General features: G+C 44.5%; 2 protein-coding genes and 1 long non-coding RNA gene across 4 annotated transcripts in view; 2 read left to right on the top strand and 1 right to left on the bottom strand.

The window, feature by feature from the left end:
* UBASH3B (ubiquitin associated and SH3 domain containing B) overlaps positions 1-2,480 on the top strand; it is a 139,708-nt gene extending 137,228 nt beyond the window's left edge. Inside the window, exons 13-14 of the mRNA XM_037029051.1 lie at positions 1,258-1,367; positions 2,175-2,480. Coding sequence (XP_036884946.1) covers positions 1,258-1,367; positions 2,175-2,312 — 248 coding nt within the window. The 3' untranslated portion in view covers positions 2,313-2,480. The remainder of the gene's footprint in view (positions 1-1,257; positions 1,368-2,174) is intronic.
* A 38-nt stretch (positions 2,481-2,518) lies between these two features.
* LOC118975221 (uncharacterized) lies at positions 2,519-12,231 on the bottom strand. The gene is made up of 3 exons (XR_005064025.1): positions 12,218-12,231; positions 11,502-11,506; positions 2,519-2,602 (listed from the first exon to the last, which is right to left on the bottom strand). It is a non-coding gene; the product is annotated as an uncharacterized LOC118975221 (long non-coding RNA).
* Positions 12,232-18,906: 6,675 nt separating this feature from the next.
* CRTAM (cytotoxic and regulatory T cell molecule) overlaps positions 18,907-21,562 on the top strand; it is a 28,709-nt gene continuing 26,053 nt past the window's right edge. The window contains exon 1 of one of the 2 annotated variants that reach the window (XM_037029067.1): positions 18,907-19,146. In XM_037029067.1, the coding sequence (XP_036884962.1) occupies positions 19,101-19,146 (46 nt within the window). In that variant the 5' untranslated portion in view covers positions 18,907-19,100. The other variant, XM_037029066.1, reaches the window with a different exon arrangement.

The raw sequence follows: 21,562 nt of genomic DNA, 5'->3' as shown, positions 1-21,562 counted from the left end.
GGATATGTAAAACTGACTATTCACTATAAAGTTTTTAGTAAAAAGGCAGGTTGCAAAAGGGTATAAACATCCCCAATGCTTTTTTAAGTTAAAATATGTATCTTCCTAGAGCAAAGCCTGGAATTACACACACTGAACTGTTAACAGTTGGAGACCCCTGGTCGACAGTGCTGCGGATGATTCCCACCTGTCAGTTGTTGCTCACAAAGCCACTCACACTACTTCCACTTCCATGACCCTCCTGTAATGACGCCCAGCCTGTTCCACCAACCAGAATGTCGCCAGTGCTCACCAGAACAGCAACACAGAACTATACTGAGAGTAGCAGAGAGAACTGTAGGCAAAGGACAGTTTTGTATCTTGATTGTGGTATATTTCCAAAAATATACACATGTGACAGAATTAAGAAAATCTGGGGAAACTTAAGTGAGCCATGTGGGTTGTACCATTGTCCTTTTCCTGATTGTGATAAAATGCCAATTAGGCAAGACATCGGAAGAGATTGGGTAAAGGGTGCACGGGACCTTCCCAGTATGTGTGCGTGTGTGTGTGTGTGTGTGTGTGCAGTGTACACACTCTGTGTACACACCCACACATTGTGTATGGATACAAAGTATGATGCATGTGGCACATGTCATGCACAGCCCTGTTGTGATCATACAGTACATAAAGCTGACCCTCAACAAGCACAGGGTTACGAGCGCCAACCTCCATGCAGCTGGAAATCCACGTGGCACTTCGACTCCCCAGAAATTTTACGAAGAGCCTACTGTTGAGTGGAAGCCTCACCGAACAGTCTACTAACACATATTTTGTGTGTTTTATGTGTTATATACTGTATTCTCACCATAAAGTAAGATAGACAAAAGAAAGTTATTAAGGAAATCCTAAGGGAGAGAAAAATCCATTCACAATAGTTAGTGAACAATATTTGCACGTACGTGAACCTATACAGTTCAAACCCATGTTGTCCAAGGGCCAACAGTAGCTTCATATATATATATACACATACAGACAAGTGTACTACACTTGTAACCTCCTATGAACCTATAATTATTTTAATATTAATAGGTTTTTTAATAATGTGAAGCTACCTTAACAATACAAAGCATTTTCAGAATATTGTTTGGCCAAATTGTCTCTTTCTCCAGACTGTTTGCCCCTGCCCAGAACACTTGGCTTCCAGCATTCACAGAGTTTACATGTGTCTGTATAGAAATGGTCTTCTTAGTCCTTGCTTTCCCCCACCCCCCCCAGGTAATAACATCTTGATTGTGGCCCATGCATCTTCCCTCGAAGCGTGTACCTGCCAACTTCAGGGCCTGTCCCCTCAGAACTCCAAGGACTTTGTACAAATGGTCCGAAAGGTAATTCACACTTGCTTCCCGGGGGCCTGTGGTGCCTCGTCATTTTAGAACAGTTCAATGCCTGGCTGATAATTAGGTTCTCTGAGGCATGTGCTCTGAGCTGGGAAGGTGCATTTATTGATTCACTCCACCAAGAAGCACTGAGTGGTACTCTGTGGAAGATGCTTTATTAGACCTGTGTAAGACAAAAAGACATGTTTGACCTAGGCCTAGTTTCTTAGAGTTAAAATTTAGAAGTAGCTGAAGATTATAAGTAAATTGTCTGGCTTTCCTTGAGTACTGTGGATTGGATGAAGCAGGTGGGGGCAGAGCTCAGCCGGAAGCGTCCCAGCTGGTGGGCTACAGGAAGCAGTGATTTCAAATGTCAGACGGAAAGGCAAACCCCAAAACAGGGCAGTGAGCCAGAGGCCGTGAGGCTGACCCACACATCTGGGTTCTTCTCTGTCAGCCACCCTCCCACACACCTCCCTCCAGATGAATATGATTCTGCCATGTGCCCCCAGAGACTGGCTCAAACTCAATTGCAAGTCTTCTTATTTTTTAAAAGCTTATGAGCTAGAGGAGCTCACCATTTAATACATGCTTCTGGTGAATCCTCTTGTGGTGTATATACCCTTCCCTCTAACTTGTCAGCTTCTCCCATTTCATTTTCTTTGTGGGTTTTGGAGGCTTGTCTGGCAAGCCCTTACTGATTCCTGTGAATACTCCTTATGCTCGAGGGCCACCTGCAGATCTTCGTGTCTGGGTAAAAGTGGAAGCATTAACCTCTATTTTCTACTTTCCACTTCTTTACTACTCTCACTGCAGATTCCATACTTGGGCTTTTGTTCCTGTGAAGAATTGGGAGAAACTGGAATATGGCAGCTGACAGACCCACCCATCCTTCCTCTAACCCATGGGCCGACTGGGGGCTTCAACTGGAGGGAGACCTTGCTACAAGACTGAACCACAACAGTGAAGAAGGAAAGGGCTTGAAAACGCCTTTGGAGAAGTGTCTTTCTGTGTGTTTAGAACAGTGAAAAAGTCTGCACCCCATTATAAGCAGACAGCTCAGAATAATTTGCATACTTCCTTTGATGCTTTAAAATTCCTGTGATGAGACTGTGCATAAGGGAAAAAACTTGATTCAGGGATAAAATTCGTTCTCTATCTCTGGACTCTTACCTAGCTAACAAGGCTTTTGAGGGTCATTGCCCTAAGCTGAGGCACCTGCTAAGGCAGAGGATGTATCCTTCCTCCCACCGGGGTAACGCCAAGGCCCCTGAGCCGTCCCGTGGGGGTGCCAGCCCGGCTGGAGGAAGGATGCAGGAGGAAGGCGGGCGTCCAGACTCCATCTGCAGTAAGAGTGAGCTGCCAGTGTAGGGATGGGACTTTCCCTTTAACGCCATGTTCTGGTCAGACAAAACCACTCAGAAGGGTTCTCATCGGGCTCTCAGAAAACGTGCCCTGCAGAGCATCGTTCTAAGTTGCACATCAAATTCTGCTCTCAGTGTGACCCCCAGCGCCGCTGAGGCTGCACATGTGCCCTGAGGACTTGGATGTTCCTCTGGTGCTGTCAGGTCTCTCCAGAGCAGCTGCCTGTATCTGTGAAGTGGGGGACAAGGCACACTTGCTCTCCAAAGCACTTTTAGCTACTCAGGAGGAAAATAAGATAAATGTGTGAAGTATTCAACTGTGGGAGCAAAAAACTTGCAAAATATAAAGTGACTCTGAATGAACACCGTGTTGCAACCGAAAGAGCCACCAACTTCTGAATCACAGTGGTTGCTTGTCCTTGGCCCTGGAGTTTGGACTATGGTCACTGGGTTAAGGCAGTTGATGTTTTGAAAGGGTGTGTGTGACATACATTTTTTGAGTCAGCAAAAAGCTCATTCTTGTGCAATATGGACATCTAGAAACCATACCAAGGGTGAGGTCATTGTCCACTCACATACAGCACATGTCCATCATAACAGGACATCCACAAATGTACCAGTTGTAGCAGGGATGCAAATGAAGTAGGGAGCTAACAGAAATGGCAGTCATGACAGCACGGCCACGCAGGCTGTTCTTCTGTGTTTGTTTTCTATAATAATTTTAAATATGTAGGTAGGGCAACTGAAGGAGAGTTGGGAGAAGCATACCTGTGGTTTCCCTTCACACCTGCTTCCTGAATCAAGAGGCAGTTTAGCTAAAGAAAATAAATGACAATCAAGCCAAAACACCAGTTATCAATGTCTACTTGATTGTGTGATGAGCAGAGTGCTGACGGCAGCAGGCACTAGTCTGGTCTTGTCTGTGTAGCATATTTGTGCAAAATGAAATCCCAGCTACGTAAGCAATATTATTGCAAAACAAATCAATAAATGTTGTAGCATTGCGTAAACTTCAAAACCCAAATGCATAAAATACAGTAAATGTGGTGTATAGAAAATAGCCCTGGCTGGTGTGATTCAGAGGATTGAGTGCCAGCTTGCAAACTGAAGGGTCGCCAGTTCAATTCCCAGTCAGGGCACAGAGAGGCAACCATACACTGATGTTTCTCTCCTCTTTCTCCCTCCCCTCCCATCGTTCTAAAAATAAATAAATAAGAGGTCTATGCACCTCTTGGGAATGGGGATGTGATGATTCCCTGGAAAGAAGAGGAGTGAAAGGATGCTGTCCATGTGTGTTAATCAGCAGGAGGATTGTAGTTGGGGGGGGGGGGGTTAAAACTCACTTAAAGAAACGTCATAAATTTTACATTTTAGGGAGCAATTCTTGATTTCTTCTGGCATTGCACAAACAGCATCCAGCTTCTGAGTATAGAAGTAACTCTATGCTGACATCATTAATATAAATGTTTTAGCCTTAAAATTGGTGAAATACTCTCATTAAGGGGTTTAAGAGAAACGTCACATTACAGTTCATATAATATTGCTGCCATTCATTCTTTTATCGGTAAGGAAGTGAATCAGATCTCTAATGTTTATTACATTCTGAACAAATTTTCATGGTTGTTCAATGCTCAGAATCACGCCTGAATACCTCTCATGCAGTTTCCTTGAAAATAGCGGCAGTGTGTCTGGGCTGTGTCTGTACTTACACAGGGCAGAACGGGCCGTCCTCTCCCTCCCTCTGGTTTGTCTGCATCCTGTGGCAACCTGATGGGTTGGGGTAGCTGGGCCACCATCCACGGTCCTTAGTCCAAAGCAGACAGAGCCTTGGGCTGTTGTCTGCATGGGCAAAAGGAGGCAGAAGTCTGAAATGGTTTTCTGAATAATTTGGGTGGAAAACCCTGAGTAAACCAAGAGTTTATTCCTCTTTTGTAATAATCTAGATTGCTTTTTTAAAATGCCCTGAATATCTGAACTCACAATAAATTCTCTTTTCACATCTACCTATTTAAACAACTAAACTTGAGCTCCAAATAAGAAATTCTTTGGAAATCATGTTGAATAACAGGAGAAACATGATTTCGTTCTCACCCAAATGCTCTGGGTTGGTATTACAACCTGAAGTCTAGACTGGTTGTTTTGATCTGAGCCTCGGGCTTACTAAGAACAGAGGTTGGTGGGGTCGGGTGGGAGAAGAAAGGAAAGGAGGAAGGACATGCCAGGGACAAACACCGAATGGTTTCCTGTAGAGAGGGGGGTTTTTAATGTGGGAAGTTGTCTGAGACAAACTGAGAAGGGATTAGCCGGAGGATTTAATGTGGGATTGAGAGCAAAACATCCTGCTGCGTGTACCAGGGGCTGCGTGGGTCCTCTCCTGCCCTGGTGTTCATCAGCGCTGGGGTTTGGGTTTCTGTGGTTTTAAAATGCCCCATCTATGCCTCCCTGAACAAGAACAGTCTGCACATTTCCACGTACAAGCTAGAATTTCAGGTTCCCAGGCCCCATCTCCATTGCCACAAGGGTGGCTCGGAGCTCACTGCTTCACCCCGGCTTGGACTTCCGAGCACAGGGTTTTCCATGACATTCGGATTCATGCAATCTGAGTGGCCGATTAAATGGCCATTCTGGTGGCTGGAAGAGGAAGGTGTTGTTGACCCCGTAGGAAGGGCTTCTAGGAGTTTCTACTTTTTATTTGAATTATACTTTAACCAAAGAATTATTTTAAAATAACCTTATATTTGAAAGATGATTTTGCAAAAATAAAAATAAAAGATAATATTTTCTGGAGTGATGTCAGTTTGGTAAATCACTGTTGCTAATTTCTTGCATTCTAGGCTGACGCGGTCACTTTCCTGTCCGTGGTATTCGGAACGCATATCGGTGGCCCTCCAGTTGTGTCCAGCATCCCCACAATGTATCTTTCCTACTCGACTAGCTGTGTTCGTATTAAACAAAGCATACTCTTTCAGTCACCCAGTGTTACTGGGAACTGATTGAAGAGCTACAGTGAGAGACGTTCCTATCTCATCGCCTTTGAGAAGGGCTTCCCTGGGTGGTAAAACAGGAGGCGTTCCTTTGTAACGTAGGCCCTCTGCAGCCTGGGTTGAAATTGAAAGCAGTGCTGAAGTGCTCTTCTGAATCGACTAAGTAAAATATGTGTTAGGATGCAGATGAACCTCCTTCATTCCCACAGGCACTGTCACGATGGTACGTGCAGTAGCTTCTCAGATACTGGAGCACAGGTTATTAGCCTTTACATTGTGGTCCCCCACCCCATGTGTGACAGCGTAGAGGTGCCAGCATAGAGGTGCCAGCGGCCTGGCGCGGAGGAGTGGAAGCAGTTGGCCCACTGGGCTGGAGACAGCAGCGACTCAGCATCCCCGAGGTTAATCTTCACTTACAGAGATGAAAGGGAAGTGTTTCCTTGGGGGATGGCAGATGCTTTTCATCTTTAAACAAAGGATTGAAATGAGATTGGCTTCTCTTTCATACTTCAACGTAGTGAATTTTCCTAAGAAAGTGACTAGCCATTAGAAAAAGCCCAGGGAAGGAGCAGCATTGCCTCTGTGGTACGGGAGAAATAACCTGATTTTGAAGTCCATGTAATATGTTCAGTGCATGTAGGTTTAGAGCTAAAGTGATTAGTAGTCCAACTTAATATGCAATCGGTTCATACAAATGTTTAACACGGTGTGATGTGGCTGCCATTGCTCCCACAGAAACCTGCAGCTTTGCCGCTGCTGAACTCTTGGACTCGGTACAGACAGGACACATGTGGGAAGTGCACACTGCTCCTTTCTCTGATTGCCACTCAGCGGGAGAACACCACCCAAGTAACGCACAGGCGTTCTAAACCCGTTCTCGGAGGTCTTTTGGTTTCTTCATCCTTTATAAGGCTATTGTATCCTTTTCTCCTCTGTTATTCGGGTATATTTCTTTGAAGAAGGAGGTCTGTAAATGAGAAACCACGCCTACTTGTATGGCCACGGCACTTGTAAACCATCCGTGGCATCCGCGCTTTCATGGCCACTGCCCTCGCAGCGGCAGCTCCCTCTGGTGTGAGGAGTTCATCCCATCCCAGGCGCATCTCCACCCAAGAGGCTTGTTTGCAATTTAATAAAGAGAAACTGTCCTCAGTCAATCAGAGCAATCTCATGGTAAATTCCGAGTGGTCTCTATTTCCACCTTGGTTGCAGGTTAGGTTGCTGTGGTCATTACAGTTGTGCAAGTGGCCACTAAGAGCACGACTCCTGGCCCAGAGCCCGAGGGACCCTTGCTGCAGATGGAAGCAGGAGGATGTTCTGACAGCCCCGAGGCCCGGCCCCTGCCATCCAGGCATCCTTCGTCCCCAAGGGTGGAAAGGAAGCTCCCTGGGCTTCTGCCGCATGTGCGAGCCTTCACACCCAGTCTGCCCCTGCCAGGCCCTGCAGCAACCACCTGCAGAAGGTAGAGAATTTGGGTGGGAGGGAAAGGAGGTCCAGCTCTTCCGAAAGCCATGGTCCTGCCGTTCTCTGTCCACGTAACTTAACTGTAGTCAATTGTTACAGCTGTTCTACTCCACCAGTAGTTGTCCTTCATCTCTTCCACAGAGCCCATTTTTAAAGTAAGGGTACATTAAGCCAATAGATTTTCAGTAAACCACGTGTGAAAACTGATGCCCAGGAAAGGAATGCGGGTTTTCATGGACACCACCAGCTCCTGCCCTGGCAAGTTAACTTCCTGCAGAACCCTAACAGTTAAGCTCACTTCCCACAACAGGCCAACCTAGGTTTAGCCTTGTGGCTGGTTCTCAGTTGTCTGCTTGATGGGCTCCCAAACTTGTTTTGCCCTTTTCCCATGTATGTAAAGGCTACCTGCAAATGTCCAGAGAAAATAAATCAGTGTGCTTTGGATTTATTTAAGCTAAAATCAACAAAATGTCTTTGGAAGTTGAGGACCAAAAAAGCCTTCCTTCTGAAGAAAGATCATGCTTCATTTTGCCAGAAATTGACATGTTCCCCCCTCCCCAGAGAGGGCTTGCTTCTGGCCATGAAAAGACACAGAGGTTCATTCAGCTAGCTGGTCGCCAGTGTGCCAACGGGGCAATCCAGAAGGTCTGTGTGTCACCGGGCAAGTCAGACACGGTCCCAGAGAAGCCACACAGAGCTGCTGAGGGTCCCAGCTCAGCTGCTGGCGGGACTGCTTGGACTCGTCTCCCCTGCGCAATGGGCACAGAATGACTGCTCACAGCATGGCTGTGACTATCAAATGGGACAACAAATATGAAGTACCTAGTACTACATGCTAATAAATAAGATCTTTTACTAAGGCCAAGATAAAAATTACATATATAGCCATTTTGTTGTCTATGGGGAATATCAAGGACAAGGAACAAAAATGGCCTCACTCATGCTAATATCACTTTACTGTTCTCCCCATAAGTCAGCTTCTATAGTAAAAGTGGCTGTGTGGTTGAATTCTGTGCTCTGTCGAGGAGGCTGCCTTAATGATTTACCACCTTCCCTTTGTGCAACTTTATAAAGTCTTAAAAACACATTTTTGTTTTATTCTCATCAGCATTTTACAAGGTTAGAAGATCAACACTTACTATTAGCTCATTGTGTGGAACTAAGATACTGAGGTTGTGGACTCACCCATCATTCTACAATATTAACACTGTTCCTGACTGGGTGGCAGGCTGGGGCTACCATAGCAAACCAGAAAGCAACATACCTGTGCCCAGGTAGTAGAGAGATGGACAATGAACACATAAGTAGACAAGATACATACTTACAGCTGTTGATCAATGCTGTCTGGGGGAAAAAAAACTGGGTTTTGTGATAGAGAGTGAGCCAGGGGGTACTGCTTTAGACCTGATGGTCAGGTATGGTGTCCCGAGCAGGTGGCAGTCAAATGACAGTTAAGGCTGAGTAGTAGTTGGTTGTGGTGAAGAGCTAAATGAGGAAGGTTCCGGGAAGAAGGGAGCTCAGAAGTCCCCAAGTGGGAAGGAGCCAGCTGGGTCAGAACAGAAGGGCTCAGGGAACTAAAGCTTGGTAATGATGGCAGGAAGTGCGAGAAAAGATGTTGGAGAGGCCCGCAGATGCAGGGTCCTATGCAGGCAACTTATCGCCTGCAAGCAGAACGTGGGCCACAGCCCATGTCTGGACATCCCACAAGCTAGGGATGTTTTTACAGCCCATGATCATAGGGCCCACAATCATAAGGGTTGAAAAACATCAGAGAATATTGTTTGTGTCACATGATAATCGTATGAAACCCAAATTCCAATGTCTATAAATCAAGTCTTATTAGTACACAATCACACTCATTCATTTACATATCGCCTGTGGCTACTTCCAGGATACTAGGGCAGAAGTCCGTCATAGAAGCCATGTGGACTGCAAGCCAAAAGTATTCACTCCCTGGCTCTTCACAGACAAAGTCTGCCAACCTCTGTTGTAGATGAGGATGAAGCTTTCGGATTTTGTTCTAAGTCTGAGGGGTCTGGCAGAGAAGTCTATGGATTTACCTGGCATCGCAAATCCATGGACTGGTGGTGCCCAGTGGCTGGCAAAGTGACACCAGCACTTTTCTAGGTCATTTATATGTGTAAACTTTCTAAATTTCCTCAACAACCTTATTCGGTAGATACTTATTTGGTATTACTCCCAATTTACCAGCGTGGAAGCTGAAGACCTGACCAGTGTGGTGTGGTTGGGCATCACCCCAAAAGTGAATGCTCACTGGTTTGATTCCCAGTCAGGGCACAGGCCTGGGTGGTAGACTTGGTCCCTGGGCGAAGAGACCACAGGCCTTGGTCCCTGTTTCCCCCTCCCTTTCCTTCTCTCTAAGAATGTCAATAAAAATCTTTAAAACAAACTAGAAGCTTAGTCTTAGAAGGATTCAGCAATTTGCTCAAAATCACATGGCTAGTAAGTGCTAGAGCTGAGACTTGAGCCTTGTCAGCCTGGTTCTAGAACCTGGACTAATAGCTTATAATATTTTCTTAAAGAAATTTTAAAGAAAGTACCGCAGAACCCTGAGGCAACCGGGGGTACCTGGGCTCTTCCGAACCACTGCTTTCATGCTGTCCCCTCGTCTGTGATGGAGACACCGGGGGGAGTGGCGCGTCCTGGGAGAGCATGAGCTTGCTGTCCTGTGACACTGGAGCTTGCTGTCCTGCAGTGCGTTTCCCCGCACCACAGTGTCCTTCTGAAATCGGCTCGAACCAGGGGGGCGGTTTAACTAGAATGAGTTCTAGGCAGAGACTGTAGAGACCGAAGTGTACAGTTTCTGTCCTTTTCCAGGCGCACCCAACCTACCCAGCCCCTGTGGGGATGCGACACAGCTCCAGGCGTGTGAGGCCTGCAGGTGAGAGGGGCGTCTCCGGGCCGCTGTACCAGGCACATCCGGGGCTCTGTTCAACCCACACCACCCAGTCACCCTGTGCTGTACCTGTTCTTCCCACTTCACAGAAGAGGAAACAGGTGCCAAGGGGCAAGCTGTTTGCTCGGGCTACATGGCTGCTAGTGACACGGCCCAGGCAGCAAGCCTAGGTCTGTTGGCCTCCTCCCCCCACACACACCCCACAAGGCTCTGCTGCTTTTCTGGATCACTAACTAATCGCAAAGGCTGCTGCTCTCGCTGAGGAACTCCCCTGCTGCTTTGTGTGAGGTCACAGCAGGGCCCCCAGAATCTCAGGCCTGGGTGTGAAAGAGCCATTTGCAGCATCTGCTGGGAAATGCAGGCGAAGCCCCCTCTGCCAGGCCTTGGGAAAGGCCATGGGTTCTTCACAGAAGCCATGAAAGGGCAAAAAGAAAGTTCAGTTCTCTCTCATAACTGCAGCAAAAACCCAGTGGCTTCTGCACATGGGGAAACCCCCTATCTTTTGTGACCCCTAAAACAGTCAAAGTTTCACGTACTTAATAAATGTCTTCTTTTTCAATTTTTTCTTCCTGACAATCTATGTTGATCAAGGTGATGATGGGGAATAAAGAGTATGATTGTTTATTTCTCTAAAATCTGTCCTTATGCCACCACCCCATCAAATGACACTTTCAGGAAATGGGGTCAAAATGACAAATGGGCTGCCAGTTGCAAGGCCTCCCACATACAAGGTGGTCGGTGGACATTTTTTCCATTAGAATAGGTAGAAGGTCACTCCTTGCCCACTGTGCTCCAACCTCATCTTTTCCCTCCACCTGGCTAAGCAGCCACATGGGCTACTTACCCCTGTGGAACCCACTATGGGCTGAAGGCTGAAGTGGAGGTGACGAAAGAGTCGGAAAGACCATAAAAACCACAAAAGCATGTCATTCACAAACCTGCCTTGCAGCATTTCCTCCACAACCCATTTTTATTCTCTGAGTCCAAGAACCTCTTGTGACATTTGTCAAGTTTTGTGACCAGTTCAATATCACACCCATGGATGAAAAAGATATACTTATCATTGCCCAGTGAAATTTAAAGTAAGAGTCTATTTAATGCTCTACAGGAATTAAAAGTCAGACATCCTTTTAGGTTTCAGAGCAAAAAGAGCAGTGTTTATATCTCAAATGGAAAGTTCCTTCGCTCTTTCATTCACTCGTTCAGGTGACTCACATCTCAAGTGCTGCTGTGGATCAGGTTCCCTGGGCCAGACTCAGAGAGGCAGGTTTGCGTGTGGGAGCCTACCAGGTCTCGCTCCAGGGACACACCTGCAAAGGAAGCAAGACCAGGCAGAGAGGGCAGCTGAACAGAAATGCGGTCACAACAAAGGCCTCAGCTGGTCAGGATCTCGTGCGAGCTCAGGAGCTGGAACCTTCCCTTCCAAGTTGCTCCACTTTGAGGCAAGAGGACAGGACCTGTACATCCCACCCTGGGTGTCCCATGGAGGGGGTGCAACCGTAGGTGTGCTGACTTCTCAGAGAGGAGCCTGGCAGACAGGTCTCATCTTTCCAGCCCCTGAGGGGTCAAGCGAGTGTCTGGGTTGTACGAAGCAGTGTACGCGCCAAGTGCCACCTAAGGACCAGAATTTGATTTAACTGCTTTCGCTAACCTTGAGTTTTTTCTCTGAATTAGGAGAGTATCATGAAAGGCAAGCATGGGAACATACCCAGTTCCCGTTATTTAAAGTTTTCCTAGAATGGATTCAATTTAATAAATAAGTGCTAGAACTTTACCGTGGTAAACAGCCTAGAAGCCCACCTACAAATGAACGCGCAGACAGTCTGTGGCATCGTCCCCACTGAACTGCTCCTCAGCAGCAGAGAAGAATGACCCCTGCAGGCACCGCGACACAGAGGGCGCTGAGCACGCGTGCCGAGTGAGAAGCCAGACAAAGGAGAATGCGCAGTGCATGATGCCACTTCCGTGAAATTCTGCAAAATTAAAACTAATCTATAGTGACAGAAGCCGATCAGTGATTGTTTTAGGAAGGGATGTGAGGCCCTGGCCCGCATGGCTGTTGGCTGGACATTGTCCTGTAAACTGAAAGTCCGAGGGTTTGATTCCTCTCTCCCCCCACCCTGGCCCCACTTCCTCCCTCTCTCAATGGAATCAGTGGGTATATCGGTGGGCGAGAGTTAAAAAAAAAGAAGGATCTTAGATAGAGAACAGATTAATAGCTGTCAGATGGGAAGGGGCTGTGGGGCTGTGTGAAAAGTGAAAGGATTAAGCAAAAAAACAAAAAACAGAACAAAAAAAAACCCCTCATAGACAACAGTGTGGTGATTGCCAAAGGGAAAGTGGGTAGCGGAGGCAGAAGAGCGTGAATGGGGGTAAACAGTGATGGAATGAGACTTGACTTGGGGTAATGAGTGCACAGTACAATATACAGGTGAGGTATTATAGAATTGTACCCCTGAAACCTGTGTAATTACATTAACCAATGTTACCGCCATTAAATTTTTAAAAAATAGTGAAATAATGAAAAGGCAAGGCAGGACTTTTGAGGGTAACGGATATTTGATTGCGGTGATGAATTGCTAGGTGTATGGATAAGTCAAAACTTATCAAATTGTCCACTTCAAATATGTGCAGCTTACTGTCAGACAGACGGCCATAGAGCTGTTTTTGAGACAACTGTACTGTGCAAGTGTCTGGCCAGGCCTTGTAAGCACTGCAGTAAACAAGGAGCAAACTGACTCCAGAGAGCTCAGCGTCCAGCAAAGGAGCCAGATGTATGTTCAACTGAATATAATGCAAATCAAAATACAAACTAGTATGATTTAAATGCAAAACTATTGTGGGGGGGAGTAGAGAATTTATTTTTTTCTGGGAGTATATAGGATAGTAACAGCTAACTCATACAGTATTTACTATGTGCAAGTCACTATGGGCCAGTCACTTAAGCACATTTCATGTTTTTAATTCTCACAACAACCTGGTGTGTGGGGGCTGTCATTGCACCTATTTCACAGTTGAGGAGACTGAGGCTGTCGTTCCGGAATCCATGTTCTTAATCGCTAGTTACTAACACACTCTGAGAAGTGCCACATTTGGTCAGGCCTTGCAGGATGAAGTGAGTCTCCCCAGAAAGAGAAGGCCCTTGCTGGCACAGAGGACCTGTGAATCACAGCACAGTATGTCCACACCTGTGCTTGAACTACAGCCAAAATTGCCTATGAGTCCACACTGGGGCATGGTGACAGGGGAGCTGAGAAGGTGGATGGGGTCCAGGGTGTGAGTGGCCTTGGGTAACTCGCTTAATAGTTTGGACTATAACCTTCAGGTAAAAGGAAACCACTGAGAGTTCTGAGTAGAGGAATAACATCAAATTTGAGTTTTAGAAAAAGAATGGAAAGTAAAGAGAAAGTCTACTGGTCTGCAGTTAAATGAACACCTGGCAAATTTTTATGTGAATCTCTCATGGGTATCACACTAAAACCCATCACATCAATAGATTTAATAGATTGCACTATAAATTTAAGTTTCAGTCTCAGAATATTTCATTCTCTGGTCATCTGAGTCCTGTATTCATTCTTTTTTCACTTATGTTTCTGTGTATTTTTTACCCAACAGAAAAAATACAGAAAAACCACAATTGGAAGCAACATGACTCTTTTGCAGTCCCTTTACCTGGATTTAGTTCAACATTGGTTCAACATTTTTCCCCCACTGGCTTAGAACAAAGAGCCTCATGATGGCATTTTAACTTTTTTTTCCTTGTAAAAGTGGTTTTTTACCTCCTTCTAGATTCGAGTTATATCGGCTCGGGGTCTGAAACACCAGCCAATGCCGCATGGGACACCACGCCCGCTGCACTGGAGGGGACACCCTCTCCTCCTGTGCTCTGACTGGGAGTGTTAGAAAGCCCTGGAAGGAATCTAGCACTCTGACAGGTGCGAATGTGAGAGATCCTCAACTAGCCACTTAAGAGCCATGGTCAATTCACACCTCCCGTGGGAGGCCCAGAGAGATACCTCAGTGCACTGTCACTGGGCTTTCTTAAGGTAGAAGGAGGCAGGTCACAAAAATAAATCCTCGCCCCAAAGTAAGGACACAGCATTAACAAGAAAATCAAATGCTCAGACACCCATGGACCCTTAACTATAGAAACTAGAGTCCATGGAGTGGAATCTTATAAGGAAAAAATAATAATCAGACCAAAAGCTCGAAAACAACCAAAAGCTTGTTTCTACTGTCAGTTCTGCCACAGACTCATTGTTCCACTTCAGGCGAACTCTTTAATTCTTTATTTTTAAAATGGTGCAATGCCACAGTCACTCTCTGCTTCCATAAGAAAGTCAATATATCTCAATATGGTGAACAAACAGCTAGGAGAACCTTCTGTGACCCTAGCCACACCAGCAAATAGCAGAGTCAGGGCCAGCTCCCACAGCCCTTGGTCTCTACTCCAGAACACCCTCGCAGCTGGAATTGTTCAAACTTCCCTTGTGATACTGTGCGGCCACCCTTCAAGGCCAGGCAGGCCCATGGTATTCGCACAGGTGGAATAATATTCACGGAGCTGTTGGAATGTCTGGTGTGACTTTATTCATGGGTGAGTGAGCCATGCATACTGCGGGCTGCGTGTCTACCTGCATGTCTCTGCATAGCACATGTCGTGGCCCCTGCTCCCCAGAGTGGCACCCATCATGGCACCTGTCCCATTGCGTGTCTCTCATCATCATCACCCCCAGCAGGGAGTCCTACCTGTGTAAGTACTAGAGGGGAACAAAGTCGGAAAACTGCCAAAACCTTACATAACATAACAGTTCTGCACATGCGAGCCCAGTTCATGTTATGGGAACAGCTTATTGGACCCAGTCACAAGGCTGTGAGAACACTGGTTATCAGACCCTCCAAGGCTATGGGAACACTGCTTCCCCTAGCTACCCAGACACCTGGGTGAGGAAGCCAGACTGCCTCCACTTACCGTACAGATACCTATAGAGCTAATTAAATAGACAGGTGGCTGCTCATTCAAGTGAAATTCTGATTTAATCAATCCAGGCTGACCCTTGCCATCTGCATTTTTTATCTGATATTTCAAGGCATTTGTTATCACCATATAATATAAGACATATTAGATTATGCTAAGCTCCTTAAGAAAGGTCTCTTTTCTCTGTTTTTTTTGTCTTTCTACCTGTTGAAATAGGTAAAATATTTTGAAGACACTTTTTTAAAAAAGATTTTATTTATTTGTCTTTAGAGAGGAAGGGGAGGAGGGAAGGAGAGAAATATCAATGTATGGTTGCTTTTTGTGAGTCCCCTGCTGGGAACTGGCCTGCAATCCAGGCATGTGGCCTGACTGGGAATCGAACCGAGATCTTGTGGTTCGCAGGCCCGCGCTTAATCCACTGAGCTACACCAGCCAGGCCTGAAGACACTTTTGATGGATAGAATTTTTCCTATCCAAATGATTGACACATATGCAGAATATTAACACTCACATTAATTACAACCAGTAAATATCATTTCCTTTATAATTTTCCAAACATTACAGACTAGCCTCTATTTTCCAAACATAAGCTTATTAGTATGTCGCTATGTGCCCCTGGAAAAGTGAAATCAAGTCTATCTCAATTTGTTCAATTATTGAAGATTAAATACCAATATTGTTCATCTGTATATTGACACCCCCCACTACATCACATTGTCCTAAAAATAAGAATTTATCCGTCCTATCTGACTCTCTCTTAAAACAGTGTGTGCTAGGGCACTTCTGGCCAAAATGGAGGCATACACTATGCCTCCAAAATGGTATATACACTATGCCTCCTCTCACAACCCAAAGAAGTATGACAAAAAATTTAAAACCAAAAAACAACCAGAACTGCCAGAAAATCAAACTGTATGGAAGTCTGACAACCAAGGCGTTAAAGAAGAAACATTCATCCAGACAAGTAGGAGGGGTGAAGATGGGAAGCAGAGGCAGAGAAGACTCATGGCAAGGCGGCGGCTGGAGGGCCAAGGTAGGCAAGGTAGTGGATGGTAGAGCGAGCAGTCCCATATTTCCATGTGTATAAACCAGGAGGAACAACTGGGGAGTGAAAGAGACTGCGCAATTCAGGGTTCCAGCGTGTGAAATGTAAAGCCTCAAAACCTCTGACTGAAAAAACCTGTGGGTGTTTTGACAGTGAGAGAAACTCCCAGCCTCACAGGAGAGTTCATTGGAGAGACTCACAGGGTCCTAGAATGTACAGAAACCCACCCACCTGGGAATCAGCACTAGAAGGACCCAATTTGCTTGTGGGTAGCCAGGGAAATGACTGAAAGCTGGTAGAAAGCTAAGCAAGCAGCATTGTTTCCTCTCAACCGCTCCTCCACAGAGAGTGCCACAAACAGCAAAATGCCTTGCCTTGCCCTGCCTTGGCAAATACCTTAGGCTCTGCCCCTACTACATATCAGGCTCACTGAGGAAAAAAAGCTATGGCCCAAATGAAAGAACAGATCAAAACTCAAAAAATAGAACTAAGCAATGAAGAGATAGCCAACATATCAGATTCAGAGTTCAAATCACTGATAATCAGGATGCTGACAGAAATGGTTGAGTATGCTTACAGAATGAAGGAAAGAGTGAAGGCTATGTAAAGTGAAATAAAGGAAAATGTACAGGGAACCAACAGTGAAAGGAAGGAAACCAGGACTCAAATCAACAATTTGGACAAGTAGAAGAAATATAGATCCAACCAGAACAGAATGAAGAGACAAGAATTCAACAAAATGAGAAGAGGCTTAGGGACCTCTGGGACAACCGGAAAGGTTCCAACATACGAATCCTAGGGGTATCAGAAGGAAAAGAGGAAGAGCAAGAAATTGAAAACTTATTTGAAAAAATAACGAAGGAGAACTTCCCTAATCTGACAAAAGAAATAGACTTCCAGGAAATCCAGGAAGCTCAGAGAGTCCCAAAGAAATTGGACCCAAGGAAGCACATATCAAGGCACATCATAATTACATTACTCAAGATTAAAGATAAGGAGAGACTCCTAAAAGCAGCAAGAGAAAAGGAGAGCATTACCTATAAAGGAATTCCCATAAGACTATCAGCTGATTTCCCAAAAGAAACCTTGCAGGCAAGAAGGGGCTGGAAAAATGTATTCCCAAGTTATGAAAAGCAAAGACCTACATCCAAGATGACTCCATCCAGCAAAGCTTTCATTTAGAATGGAAGGGCAGATAAGGTCAAGTTAAAGGAGTTCATCATCACCAAACCATTATTATATGAAATATTAAAGGGACTTATCTAAGAAAAAGAAGATGATCAAAAATATAAATAGTAAAATGATGACAAACTCACAACTATCAACAACCAGACCTAAAAAAAACAAAAACAAAATAAACTAAGCAAACAACTAGAACAGGAATAGAATCACAGAAATGAAGATCACATGGAGGGTTAGCAGCAGAGAGAGGGAGGGGTAAGAATGTGGGAAAAGGTACAGAGAATAAGAAGCATAAATGGTAGGTACAAAATAGACAGGGGGAAGCTAAGAATAGTATAGGAAATGGAGAAGCCAAACAACTTATATGTATGACCCATGGGCATGAACTAAGGAGGCGGGGAATGCTGGTGGGAGGGTTGCAGGGCAGAGGGGAATAAAAGGGAAAAAATGGGACAACTGTAAGAGCATACTCAATAAAATACATTTTTAAAAGAGAATTCAGGAAAGAACCAATGACAGGGATGTCCAGTTAGGGGCACATGTGTACATTAGCAGTGAGAGGAGGAAGGGAAGTTCGCTCATGGACCCAGAGAAAGTCATAGGACCAGCAGAGTGTGTCACAGAAGCCAGCGGGCAGCTAAGTCACAGAACAAGGGAGTGATTAACCAGCACGAGGGTCAAGAAAAGTGAGGACTGAAAAACATTATTGGACTCATAACAGCTGAAAACGTCAAATGTTTACTCTAAAATGCAGTGGGGGACACTCACCAGTGGTCAAGTCAGGGTCTTGAGTGGTTTGTTCTTCCTCTTCCTTGTCAGTCTCCAATGTCCCCAAATCTTCCATCACTGAGACTAAGGTGAAAGAAACACGTGATCAAACAAAAACAAAAACAAACTAAGCAAACAACTATAAGAGGAACAGAATCACAGATATGGAGATCACATGGAGGAATATGAGTGGAGAGGTGGAGTGGGGAGAATGAGGGAAAAGGTACAGGGAATAAGAAGCACAAATGGTAGGTACAAAATACACAGGGAGGGGTTAAGAATGGTATAGGAAATGTAGAAGTGAAAGAACTTATACTTATGGCCCATGGACATGAACTAAGGGAGGGAACGCTGATGGGAGGGGTGGTGCAGAGGAGGGAAATAAAGAGGGGAATGTGGACAACTGTAATAGCATAATCAGAAAATATATTAAAATAAATAAATAACCATGTGTACTAGATGGCTGAATAGATGGAAGGGTGGAGGAGGGAAGGAAGGATGGGTGGGTGATGAGTGGATGGGTGATGGATGGGAAGATATACAGATTATTTTAATGAGCAAATATGTAAATGAATGAGTTCTGATCTTGATAAGCATTATAAATTATTGTCAGAATTAGAAGTATAAAATATTCCCAAGGTTTCAGCAAAACTTGTGTAATCATAATTGTTAATAAACTAAAAAAGTAAAAATAAGGTGGCATTACTTCACAGGGACATTTTAATCTGCTGCTCACACCTCCTCTCACCCAAAGTCTTGCTACGAGATGACTTCCCAGTACTACCCACGGGTAATAGAATGATTTGTGCCACCAACACATCACTCACACCTCTCCACAACCCAGATGACATATGTGGCCCACTAAATGTTCCACCGGGAGGTATTTTGGGGGCAGCTTAGTACAGAGGGGCTTCCAGAGTAGGTGGAGGAACTGAGACACAGGAGGTCACAGAGCTGACACTTCTCCCCCTTCAAAAGAGACCACTCTGCCCCATTTATTGCAGAGTTTAGAGGAAGTTGACACAGCGGCACGGCGCAGTATGTGGTGGAGAGTCTGCAGCTTGCTGGTTTGGTTCCCCTTACAAGGTAGGTAAGCACTTAGAACTCATGTTGTTTGCTGCTCAGTTCACACGATGTTTTGTCAGATCTACCAGTCAGTTAATCATCTGCATTCTCCGAGGACCTACTACAGAAGACAGCCAGGTAAATTTGCTAATATGTTCCAAGTCAGAACTCCATGTGAGGGATGTTACCGCATTTGTTCTGTCTCTTGTTCAGTTGACAGAGGGCACAGAGAAGAGCATTGCAGGGTGTGTCCTTAGGTCTCTGTTATGGCAACATGTGGCAAGCTTTCTGGATCTTTTAAGAGTGTACCAGTTGAATAAGCATTTGTTTGGGATTTTAAAAATTTCCTTGCTCTGTATAAATTTTAGCCAAAGAATGCAATTTCTCTGAAACTCAGTCTCTCCATCTTGAAATGAAGATGATAACAATGTGTGATCCACTAAACTCCCAAGATCATTGTACGAGTCAAATTTCAAGTGTGAAGGCACTTTGAAAATGACGAAATGACAAACTACTCTTAATTAGTTCAGAAATAATAATGAGCCAAATAAAACTTTGTTCTTGTTTCTTAAGAGTCAGTTATACCTTATGTTTTATTCTAACTTTCAAATTTTATTTTCGGTTCTTGAATTCTAAGGCAGCATTATGGAAATGAAAGAAAGGCTCAGTTACCTGTAGCATGCAGGTCAAAGCGCTCCTGCCCAAAAGCGAGGGCAGAGGCGTGGGTGTCCCTGGACATCTGATTGCAGCTCACCTCCGGCTCTTGCAGAGGAAACCACACAACGAGCTGCTTGCTTATTGTGTGCATGTGTTCCCAAATATTGAGCCTGGAGTTGTTTCAGGTAATGCCCTGACCTTCTAAATCTGCATCACCAGGGAACTGCATCAGAAAGTTGTTATTTAAAGACTAGATTTCTTCTTTTGCATCACTTTCTTCAATTTTTTATTTTATACACTTCAATATGAGCCTTGTGGTTTCATCCCTGTACCCTAAAGCATGTGATAAGTATTAGATTTTGGTAATAAATAATATTAGTTCCTTTAATAACTGGCTTAAAGAATAGCTACTATATTCATGAAAAAAACACATTTCAACAGCTTTAGAATGCTTTCAATTATTCCAAAGCTTAAAGCCTTCAAATGACCTTAACCTTTTCAGGATTCAAGTTATTGTCTCATCAAAATACTTCACAAAAACAAGTTTTTAAGTAAAAACAGCAATAGCTATGTTTTATGGTAAACCTAAGGCAAGGGTTTTAGAAATGTAATCAAATATTATTTATAAAGGAAACAGAGAAATATATTTATTGTGTAATGTACAGCTCTGGGTGCTTTTTGTTCATTACATTTAATTCTAACAATGATACTGAGATAGGTATTAATATCTCTAATTTACATATGAGAAAACTTGAGGCTGAAGAAGTTAGATAGCCTGCCCATGTCTCCACAAATAGTAAATAACAATGTGAACATCAGCCTACAAAGCACATAGTAAAAGCATTTTCTCATGAATTTGTGTGTGTGTGCTGGGTTGTGTGACAGAAAACATGTTTCTGAGTGTGAGTCACAAGTTTAAAAGGCACGATGTGCAGGCCTTGGAAGGTTCATTATTGACAAGTCCCAGTGTGAAAAGTCACCCTAACGGCCGCCCATCGGACACTCAGTCTCGCTGATGCCCGAGCACAGGCTGCCCACTCTGCCCAGATCTTGCCTAGGCCCATCAGAGTCCCAGTAAGAAAGGAGCCGCCCACGTTGCTCTCTTGTTGGTTAAAAGCCAGCAAATCATCAATTCCAGCACTGCTATAAATCATCAGTTGCTTTTAGCTAATTGGATTATGGAAGGATCACTCTACCTTCTTCTACTGTGCAACTTCTAAGGCTGCTAAAAATTCATAAACCAGAAAAGTCCCATAATCTTGCAGCCTACACTCTTTTCAAGGCATAAATATCTACTAGGATGGCTAGCTAAAACATAGTAAGAATGAAAACCTTTTTCAAAAGTAATCCCATTGGCCTACATTGTGAATGATGAAAATTTACTAATTTGTACCCTCTATTCTGGTTGTTTAGTGGAGGGTAGGATACAGGAAACAGAAGGAACAGTTGTAAGTTGAGTAGGGTCCTCTTGATTCTTCATTTGACAAGGAAGAAATCACATGTTTGTTGACACATATTTGAGACAATTTCTTTCAAGTTGTACTGGAAATAATTTGATTTTGACAAAACTATATTCATCTTCTTCTTTAAAGATTTTATTTATTTTTATTTAGAGAGGGGAACAGAGGGAGAAAGAGAAGGAAAGAAACATCAATGTGTGGTTGCCTCTCATGCGCCCCCCACTGGGGACCTGGTCCACAACCTAGGCATGGGCCCTGACTGGGAATTGAACCAGCAACCATTTGGTTCGTAGGCCAGCATTCAATCCACTGAGCCACAT

The sequence above is a fragment of the Sturnira hondurensis genome, unplaced genomic scaffold, assembly GCF_014824575.4.
Source record: "Sturnira hondurensis isolate 20B ecotype Veracruz unplaced genomic scaffold, ASM1482457v3 Scaffold0020184, whole genome shotgun sequence".
NCBI lineage: Eukaryota > Metazoa > Chordata > Mammalia > Chiroptera > Phyllostomidae > Sturnira > Sturnira hondurensis.
Note: the sequence above shows the minus strand (reverse complement) of the source record. Positions and strands in the feature narration are given on the sequence as shown.